We start from the raw sequence: 11,326 nt of genomic DNA, 5'->3' as shown, positions 1-11,326 counted from the left end.
AAATCAATATATATATATAAGGGTAGGAGGATTGCAATGAGTCATTACATGGCAGTTTGTGGCAGTTTTCGTTTGCTTTTCATGTCACCCCAAAACGTTCTTTAAGTGTGTGTGTGTGTGTGTGTGTGTGTCTCGTACATCTGTACACACTACAATTTTGCTCCCACAGTAAGCATGGATCCAGAAGAGCTTCATGAGAGCCCCACCAGGGCCAGGGCCATCTCAAGCGCCCTTCCCCAAGCCGAGGAGGCCGTCGGTGGGTTGAACACTGGTCATGAGAGTCCCTCCATTGACCCAGCAGCGCAGTCCAGTCACTCCGAGGCTGGCATTTCCTCGCATTGTGTGCACAAGTGTACACCGATTCTCCAAAAAAATGAAACAAATCCTAAACAAAAAGCAGCGATTACAACCCATTCATTTTTTTTTTTTTAAGGATGATAGCTGTTGTGCATTTTTTTTCTTTTTTGGAAAGGAGGGTGGGGGGGAGGGGGGTGGGTGGCGGGGAGGGACAATGTCTTTCATTTTCTCTCTCTCCCTCTCTCTCTGCCACGTTCTCCCGTCTCTCCCTTTTAGCCCTCTCTCCCTTTATCTTTTCGAGGCATCTTCTTCTAGGCCTTCTTCAACAAGGGAGGGTAAGTTGGAGATAAAGGGGTGGGTTGGGGGGGGGGGGGGGTGGGGTTATAAACAGGGTGTCCCCCTCCAACTCCTCCCCCCCTCCCGTCAGGCCACCCTCTCCTCCATGGTGGGCTTGTTGTTGGGGATGGGCTGGGTGGCGTACATACTCCTGCTGCGGCTGTCCACGCTGTGGAAGTACGGGTGGCTGAGGGCCGCGAATGCAGATATCCTCCTGGCCGGGTTGAAAGCCAGGAATTGCTGTAGAAGACAGAAGGGAAAGAAAGAGAGGGAGGGAAAGCATGTTAAGTGAATGGTGCTCCACGTTGGAGCTGGTGCTCCATGTTGCCATGCAGGAGGTCTCACTGAGTGTGTGTGCTGAAGGCTGGTTTAAAGGTCCCATGACATGCCACCAGGCGTGGTGTGATTAGCCAAACAAGCCATTTTGGAAATCTGCCCCTTATGACATCACAGGTGGGCGTGTCCACCTAGATGTGTGATGGATAGATGAGCAACGTTTGCTAGTCCACTGGGTAGGCTGATTTCCAAAACGGCTTGTAACGGCTAATCACACCACACCTGGTGGCATGTCATGGGACCTTTAACCTGTTGCACATTGATTGCTCAATTGATTGCTCAATGTGCAACAGGTGTGCAGCCTCATCCAGGTCTTATCCGACCGGCGCCAGGTGAGGCTGCTTGAACCAGCCATCATATGCATTCGTCCACGCAACCACATAAAGACAGCCAAATGGTGTTGAACCCCATCTCTCCCAACGCTTGGGAGAGATGAACATGCCATTTTCATTCCTAATGCCCATGCCTCTTCCCCCTACTTCTTATGATGTTTGACAAAAAACATTATGGTGCATGGCCGCCAACCACTGGCATGTAATAACTAAGTTTATACACATAAAATAAATAACTGGACTAAGCGCAGAGTAGCAATAAGAGCCAGAATTAAAACTAAAACAGTAATAACATTTCAGAGAGGTGATGAACATTCAGCTACATCCACATAATAAACAATCATGTAAAAAGCAAGAATAGAAAACAATCATATATGAACAATAATCAATAACCTACATAAAAGTAGTTAATGAATAGGTCTCTATAAACAGCTTGCGCTACCCACCAATAGGAGGGACTTGCCCTGCTCATCCATGTCTGGGACCAGGTCTTCTATTGGCTTAGGGGGTCGGGGCGCGAAGGCAGTCTGTGGCAGCGCCACCTCCTGGGGCCAGTCTTCTACTGAAGGCACGCCGACAACACTGGAGCACAAACATTGATCTTCAGTTACACCGGCACACTATGTTGATTGTCAATTTATATCATCCTCATTATGGTGCCAGGCAATGTGGTCCTACTTTCTGAAATTCTCTCCCATGAATTATGGTCTAATAATAATAATAATAATAATAATAATAATAATAATAATAATAATACCTTATGTTATACCTTTTAATTGTAATACCTATAATACCTACTTATCTTAAATGTCTGTATCCTATCTCATGTTGTTATATATGTAATGCCTACTTATTTTCCATGTTTTTATCTAATATCTTTCCAGTAAGTATAATAAGCCCACTGGTATAATTCTACACCTCTGGTATAAAGGTGCTATATAACTAAAATGGACTGGACCGCTGCCATTGCCTACAGCTGGCACTCCATCGCTGTTCTAATGCCGTGTCTTTATGTGGAGAAGTTGTGTCTGAAGAAAGTGTAACTAAATACTCACTCGAATATCTTGCCCAGTTGATCAACGTCAGAGTTACCACGAAACAGGGGTCTGGGGGGGGGGGGGGGGGGGGGGGGGGAGAGAAAGGAAGGCAAAACAAGGAGTGTGTAAGTCCAACTGTCTGTTACAAAACCACACAGTGTAAAACGCATGACGTACACAACAGGCCCCCAAACACGAGGCCGTGGCGTGTTCATGAACCAAGACAAGAGCATTCACACTGCGACAAAACCAGAAATAAAAATAATATATAATAAAAATAATATAATATCAAGTAACGGGCACTTCGTAGCCGACTGAGATCGGCCTTCAAGTGGGCAAAGAAATGACCCCGGACGGCGGGGGTCAATAAGACGAATGGCTGGAGACCCTTATTGCTGTAGTCAGGAGGCAGCAGTGAGGGGCTGACGGGGGAGCTGATGGAGGTAGGGAAAGAGGGAGGGAGGGAGGATGGATTGGAGAAAAGGGAGTCAGCAGCAGCACAGTGGTTCCTGTGGCTTTGGGCCGCGTTTGGACGCCCGTGGGCGGCCATGCTTCTCCTGGCACACACACAAATTCCACCCGTCATCATTGGGGCCGCCACCGCCATGCAGCACCCATTTATCCTTCATATGTGTCTGCTCCACCGCTTGTGTGTGTGTGTGTGTGTGTGTGTGTGTGTGTGTGTGTGTGTTGGACATTCAGAGGAAGAGGCGTGTGAAAGAACAGTAGGATTATTCTAACAGAAAAAGAGGTATGGGAACCAAAACCTATTGAGGTTTCCCTGAAAGGAAAGAAGGATGTGATCTGAAAGGGTCGAGACAGACTTTCTTTAGCCAACCCAATACGACGATGCCCTTTGCTGTGTGTAACCAAAGAGTCAGTCCTTTTAAACTTGAATGTTCTACTGCATACCATTTCCCACATACCTTTCATAAAAGAAACGCTACCAGCAGAGGTGTGTGTGTGTGTGTCTATGCAAGTGTGTGTGTGTGTGTGTGTGTGTGTGTGTGTGTGTGTGTGTGTGTGTGTGTCTATGCAAGTGTGTGTGTGTGTGTGTGTGTGTGTGTGTGTGTGTGTGTGTGTGTGTGTGTGTGTGTGTGTGTGAGTGTAAACACACTCACCCACGCTGTATAATCATAGCTTAGGTGAAACCCTCTTATAGTTAAAATAACAATAATAAAGTTACGATAACAATAACCGCAGTAAGGAGGAACACAAGCGACACTAAACGGTCACTAGAGGGACTTGGTAGCCATGATAGGATCCCTGTTTGTCTTTGCGTGCCGGAAATTTTGCATAACTCAACACCCACACTTTCCCCTACACCACGAGGAAGCTGTTGCACTTTGCTAAAACATTGAAAGCATTTCTGCACATTTTGAAATTTGAAGAAACAACCTTGCAATGGGTCACCCACACCCCACACCAAAACCAATGGCACAGTGCTTAGCTCAGACATCAACCAACTCAATTCACTAATACCAACGGCTTCAACCAAATAAGACACCAATCTTATTTTTGAACACTGAAACAGGAGACTGTTTGCCAGTTTCTCTGGCTGAGGTTTTAGGCCCGTTAAGTGCAGACCAAACCAGTTTGTGGGGTTTTCAAGGAAAGAATATGAAAAAAAGAAATCACCTACAGTTAAAAGTCATTGTGCCAAAACAAGTATGGCTGATCATTCCAAGAGGTCCATTTTTAAACTTGGAGTGGTTTGTTGGTGTGCTGGAGAGGATAACTGGATTCACACAGGGGTGGCTGTTGGAATGCACCAACAGTCAACTGTTGAGTGTAAGCACACAAACGTTCCAACACAGCAGGAGTATAATGTGGATGCTCACACACACACACACATGAAGGATATAATGTGGATGCTCTCACACACACAAAGGTGGTGGTGAAGGAAAATCGGGGCTTGGAGTGGAACAGGCAGCTGAGTCACGCTCTCCTCAAGCCAGCACCATTCTGTCCCACATTCCAAGTAGACAACCTCTGGAATGTGTGTGTGTGTGTGTGTGTGTGTGTGTGTGTGTGTGTGTGTGTGTGTGTGTGTGTTCCCTTGTGAGCAACTGTCTATTCTTGACTGGGAAGCAGATTTTGTGGCATGACTGTATATCTCGTGTTTCCATGTAGGTTGTGTCTACGTGCAACTGCATGCAAGTGTGCGTGCATATGCGTGTGTTTAATTTCTTTCCTTGGGTGGCTGTATGAGCCCATGCATTCAGTATAAACGTGTATGTCACTTTTTGTGTGTGCGAAGAATATGCGCACGTGTGTGTGCGTGACCTGTGCGCACGTGCCTGCGTGTCTTTGCACTCGTGCGTGTGTGTGTGTGTTTTTTGCGCGTGCAACGTGGACGCGACGCCGCGCACATTGGTCCGCGTTGCACATTGCAGGCCGCGTTACGTGAGCGTGTTTGCGTAACGTTCGCCGCAAACACATGCATCCACAGCCGGGTCTTTGAGGCCTTATCGCCCGCGCTCCTTACTGTGCGAAAGTCAACATGGATGTGAGGCCGGGCCATTCACCTAGCACGGCCAACCTTTTTCCATCAGAGGAATGTCAACAAGCATTCCCTCTCTATCTCTCTCCACCTCCCTCGCTCACTCACTCACTCACTCTCGCTCTCCATCTGTCTGTCTGTCTGTCTGTCTGCCTCCCTCTCTCTCCTTCACTCTCTCTCTCTCGTTTCCCCATTCAGTTGAAGCGGTGACTCACCGTGCCTTCCTCCAAGCCCTGCAGATGCAGACTTGCATGACATTCATTGAAAATTCCTTTGGCGACGGGTAACTCGCCGTACCCACCCCAACAGTAGGTAGGGTTATCGAGAGCAGCAAGGGAAGAAATCATAATAAAAAAAAAAAGGTATGTGAACGCTAATGCCAGGGAGTGTTACCTGCAAAAGCCGTGGTGTCCAAGGGCACGGTACTTTGACGGGGGAGAAAAAAAAGAAATACTACCTTTGAAGTTGTCATGATGACTCAGAAGATAAATGTTTATGGTGCGGTCAGTGGGGGGGCGGAAATGTTAGACCAATGCAATAAGCGCATGTGGCGCCGACAACAGTGACTAATAGTGAGTAAGTGAGGTTTAGCCGAAGCAAGGCCCAGGTAAACGTTAACCAGAAAAGGTCATTCTGCACAATGAGAATAACCAAACCTTGCTCACTTCCCATTGAACCACCAGAAGGGGATTTCATGTTTCGTGATTTCATGGCCATTCAAATGCAGATCAACCAAAGAAAAATACCCCAAACAGTTTGGATTGAGCGGCCTCTCTTGTTCTCTCACTCTACCTTTTCTTTTCTCATTGCCTCAACCAGGTGCCCTTTAATCTCTAGCAGGTGGCCTTTTAAAAGCCATAAGCCATCTTAATCACCTGCCAGAGAGAGAGAGAGAGAGAGAGAGAGAGAGAGAGAGAGAGAGAGAGAGAGAGAGAGAGAGAGAGAGAGAGAGAGAGAGAGAGAGAGAGAGAGAGAGAGAGAGAGAGAGAGAGAGAGAGAGAGAGAGAGAACAAGACCCCGCCCAACACCTTCAGGCAAACTTGGAAAGCTGCCAGGTTCTAAAACACACACAACCTATACAAACGCATACATGCAACCGTGTATGCATTCATACTGACACACGCACACACACACACCCCCACTCACTGGGTGATAAAAAAAAAGTTAGGGTCAAAACTTGCAACATCACACTTAAGAAGACATCTTCAAACATACCAACTAGAGATGAAAGCTGATCTTATAAGTCAATCATGTGCACTGTATTGATTCCAGTAAGTTCATTTCGAGTCCATTTCTCTAAAAGGAAATCTTTACATAAACAGCAAATTTGCAGCCATTTCCATCGGCTCATTGGGCCAACGGGTTGTGCAGATTGGTAACCGCTGCTGCGATGAGAACACTTTAAATGTTGAAGCTGAAGTCATGAAGCTTTGTACGCATGTTGTGTCAGCCAGTATCTTCAGATAACGCTGCCTGCCAGCGTGAATCCAATAAGTATCCATTAGCCCACCAGGGACATCTTTATGTACATGGCAGCCATTACAATAAAAAGGGTTATGTATTCACAGAAAGACCCATAATCCCATCACATCAAACACTTTTTAACAACTTAACAGACACTTTGATATATGGAGATATGAAACAAAGCCAGTGAACTCCATGACAGACTAGACTATATGCATATTCATTTCAAAATTGAAGCTACGCAGGAGCTTCGGGGACAATAGCTGGTATAAATGAAAATTGATATTTCCAGGTCATAAAGCAGGATCATATATCCTGTTATTTTTTCATATTCACAAGCCTTTAGACCAAACGTTGGGCTAAGGGGATGTTCTCAAGTTGTCTCTCTCTCTCTCTCTCTCTCTCTCTCTCTCTGTGCGTGTGCGTGCGTGTGGAGCAGAAGCAGTTCCAGGGGCCGACACATGCATGGCAGGAATGGCCTTGTGTAATAACCAAGCAAACCTCAAGCAGGATATCAGAATATAGAACACAAATCTTCAAACACTCCATCCTGCCTGCTATGCACCTGAGCATCATATCCTCCTCCTGCACAATCAAAGTACCGCCAGGCCATCCCTTTGACGGCCACTGGCTCCACAACCACAGGATGCGGCAACGCAGCCTATATGACCTAGTGGGCACGTGTCCAATCTGGAGAGCCACTGGAACAGTAGGACGTCACGTGACACACATACCTTTACCCAATCTATTTTAGACTCTGTCCTGGTGCAAATCAACAATGTTGTACTGTAGAAGAGGGCGGAGGGCCAGAGGCGACACACACGCGCGCGCGCACACGCACACACACAAATCCAAGCATCACTTCTACTGTCAACATATGCCTCCATTCTACAGTGGCCGTTAAAAAATATGGATACATCACTTTCCTTGCGGACTTCCGACCTAATACGACCTTATACGTGATGTCTCTCATAGACCTGGAGCTCTTTTAAAATTCAGCCGTGAACACCATGCCAATTTGTTGTCTTGTTTCACGCACAAAAGCATAGACCTTATCTAGTCAAGATAGTCTTGACAAAAATGATGGCCAAAATGACGAGATAACAAAGGTCAGTTGAGTTCGCAGTTGAATTGTATAGTTTCTAATCAATTTGCACTCTCATTTACACACCACAAAAATAAAGCCTGAATGAATTGTTTTAGACAAATGACAGTGATTATGAAAGTTTGCATACGCTTTGGCAAGGAGCTAACTATAGGTTGGCATGCTAGCAAAAACACAAATTTCCCCTCTTCCACAAACACACATTTCCAAGAACTTGGTTGTTATGTCTGGTGGTCTGTTTGTAGGTTGTGGGAGCTATTGGGTACTGTGTGTGTGTATGTCTGTGTGTCTGTGTCTGTGTGTCTGTTTGTCTGTGTGGAACCATAAGTTGGCAGTGTTCCACGTGTAGCTATGGCCCGCATAGAGACTCATGCTTTTCAGGTTGGACAGACACATGGACTACTAGTTGATACACACCTCCATAGGCTGGTGAGTCCTCAACACAATCTAAAAGATCAACACATTAAAACTACAACCTTGAGACCAGTTTGACTCGAATATGCAAATCTATTTCGATGGAAACACAATGACAAAAAAACAAACATTTGTCCCTCATGCCAGCACAGTTGGCATCAGGTCAATTATTAGCTAGTTTGTGTGTGCGCGTGTGCATGTGTGTGTGTGTGGTACGTTAGACCACAAACTGACAAATATCTATACCAAGAAATACAATCCACTGGTGTGTGTGTGTGTGTCTGTGTGTGTGTGTGCTGCAACCACAGCAAGCAGTCCCTGTCGTAACTGTAATAGTTTGATAAGACAACTGAAACCCAACTGCTCATAGCTCACAATGCATCTGCCAGGTGTCAACGGATAATAATATAATATAATACTGTAAATGGCAAACATTGTTTTTTTTATTTGCATGTTAGACATACATTTCAGAAGTGACTAAGATCATTACTTTTCTTTTGTGTTGTGTGTGATAATGCAATGCAACGGCATTCACACCATGTCACAGCATTTACATTTCTAGGAAATTACTTAGGTATGAAACTCCAATTCTTGGAGTTTCATGGTTAGAAAAATGCTAACCATGTCAGCAGCTTACAATGCCGAAAATCCTTTTGCACACACCAAACGTACATAATTATTACGTTTTGTAATTGGACCCAGGCATGTTTTTTCTTGTACAAAGCTTGAACACACCTTCTTGTTCACAACAGCAATGTTTGTATATGTGGACTTGTGTCAGCTTCTTAAACACCACAATAACACAAAAGGACCAGAATGCAAGAACAACTGTTGCAACAGACCAACCATAGAATGAGTCAAACACAAAAAAAAAAAATTCTGCGCGATGATAGGAACATATTCTAAACCCAACTCTGCAAAACAAAAAAGGGATTTCCACTTCTATTTCTAATTTGCCATGGCATTGTGCAAGTATGTGTCAGAACAGCATAGCATGTTCATACCAGTACAACATGAAAAGGGTTGAGATGAGTCACACAGGCAGAAACATCACACTAACAACACCTAATCAGCCTGACCTAAGATGTTTTGCCGAAGAAAAAAAACGGGGGCCGTAGACCACAGCAAGCGTCTAGGCTCAGGATTACGTTGCGTTAGAGGCATTATCATAACTCCCAAGATGTTTGTAAGCGTGGGAAGGGTTCATAATGACGGTGAGCGAGAGAAGGGGGGGTTCAGGGGGCTTTGAATGAAGTGTTAATTGTGGTATTAAAACCTTGCTGAGGGTGAGAGTGCGCTGCCTGCGAGGGGTGTATGGTTTGGTGTAGGGCTGTACGGTATGGACTAAAATTTATATCACAGTATGATTTGAGGCATAGACGGTACGGTATTATATCACGGTATGTTCATTTATATTTATATAAATGCTTCTGAAGGGGTAAAATACTGGTTAGGCAGCTATTTTTGTATAGAAGTATTTTAAGAACATTTATTGAGCAAAACTGAAATAGAAAAAAATGCTAATCTTTTTTTCTTTTTTAAGTTACTTCCAGTATGGATAGTATGGATTTCTTTCTCCACTTGGTCGCGGACCTTGCCGTATAGTTTTGGCATCTCAATTTGGCTGAAGTGTGTGCGGGCAGGTAAGGCGTACCTGGGATCGAGTGTTTTGATCATCTCTTTAAAGCCCTTTCTATAAACAGTGACACCGTTTGTTATCTCGTTCCACCGCTGGCTTTTTTGTCGTAAGGACTGGCTTTGGAAAATGCCTGCGGAAGCGATGTCGAGATGCAGAGACAGCTTCACGCTACCAGCGTCTGTCTCGTACGGTGAATGAGAGCTTGTGAAGGGACTATTGCGCAGGCTGCGCGCCTGCGTGCTTGCGCAATAGCATACTGCCTGGGAAGGCAGTATCGCTGTCAAATCGGTCCCTGGGAAAAGTAACGTTGCGCCGAATTAAAAAAGGAACTACGTTTCGTTACCATATTTTCAGTAGTTTCGCGTAACTTTACTTTCACATGAAAAATAAGTTACGTTACTGTATTTACGTTACTTACGGTCACACCGGTCTCACGGTATGGTCAAAATCCATACCGTAGCGAAAATTCACACCGGTGTACTTTCTATACCGTTTATACCGTACACCCCTAGTTTGGTGCTTCCTGAGGCTTTGTGTTTCGCACCACCACTGTACTTATGTTCCGAGCGTGAACCAGGTTTTACTGCAGATCTTGCGTATATTTTGAAATGACACTTTCTACATTCTAGCCAATTTCCTCCACAGATTTCTCCATGATCTAAAAACTGTGGATGGAGCTCTGGGTGGATTATTTCAAATAATTCTGACCAGGAGTTCCATTCCATCGTCAGCTTGAGAATGATTATCCCTCCCTCATGCCCACCTTCTATAGGAGCATCTTGGCACTAACTAGCTGGTTCTGAGGGCACGAATCATGCTTTGTATCCTATGAGTTTTGTTTGTATTAAAAGGGGTTTGACCCTAGGGTACCCCACAGACCCCAGGTGACTTCACACCCCGCCCGCCTCTCACCTTCTCCTGAACATCTCGGCGAAGATGCAGCCCACGCTCCACAGGTCCACTGGCGTGGCGTAGCTAGACTGGAGCAGCACCTCTGGAGCCCGGTACCACAGCGTCACAACCTAGTGCACACACACACACACACACACACACACACACACACACACACACACACACACACACACACACACACACACACACACACACACACACACACACACACACACACACACACACACACACACACACACACACACACGATATTGTCAAAAAAAGCAATAGGCAGGATTGCTTTATTATATATATATATATATATATATATAAACATTTTGCCACTACACACACACACCCAACACTGCATAAGGGTTACATAACATGTGAAGTCATATCTGGCAGGGCAGGTCTCTGTGCTCCTGGTCTGGATTGCCCACATCACACAGTCTTTCCACAGCAACCCACTGGGGACTTCAAAATACTGTGTGTGTGTGTGTGTGTGTGTGTGTGTGTGTGTGTGTGTGTGTGTGTGTGTGTGTGTGTGTGTGTGTGTGTGTGTGTGTGTGTGTGTTCATTATCATTAATGCAACCATTTGTATACAATGGGACCAGCAGATGTATATCAAAAGACCTCAGATGTTAAGCGGTGACGCTTGACTCACAGAACAGCAGCTCTACCACGTAATCCCCTAGAATAACACTCCATGAGAACCCTTTCTGAAGTGTCAGGCTCGCACAGAACATTTTTTTTTTTTTCTTCTTTTGCATCCAACTGAAGTAAAACAGCGGCCATTTTGTGCCATGTTCTGGCTTTCCAAATGCGTCTCCTTGTTCTGTCGGGGAACGCGTAGCCTTGTAGCTCGTAGCAGGAAAAGCTGCCGCATTGTTAGTGCCGTTACAGTGGGGGGAGAGTGCCTGCAGACACAACTCAGTGACCCTTAGCAAAAAGAGTGGAATGGTTCCAGGTGC

At 45.4% G+C, this 11,326-nt stretch overlaps 1 protein-coding gene across 1 annotated transcript; it reads right to left on the bottom strand.

Moving 5' to 3' along the window:
• Positions 1-430: 430 nt before the first annotated feature.
• Positions 431-10,507, bottom strand: cdk6 (cyclin dependent kinase 6). The gene is made up of 4 exons (XM_084484916.1): positions 10,376-10,507; positions 2,357-2,407; positions 1,748-1,883; positions 431-873 (listed from the first exon to the last, which is right to left on the bottom strand). Exons 1-4 carry the CDS (start codon positions 10,387-10,389, stop codon positions 721-723), a joined length of 354 nt encoding a protein of 117 aa, XP_084341042.1. The 5' UTR covers positions 10,390-10,507; the 3' UTR covers positions 431-720.
• Between the last annotated feature and the right edge of the window lie 819 nt (positions 10,508-11,326).

This window comes from Micromesistius poutassou, assembly GCF_964030765.1.
Source record: "Micromesistius poutassou genome assembly, chromosome: 20".
NCBI lineage: Eukaryota > Metazoa > Chordata > Actinopteri > Gadiformes > Gadidae > Micromesistius > Micromesistius poutassou.
Note: the sequence above shows the minus strand (reverse complement) of the source record. Positions and strands in the feature narration are given on the sequence as shown.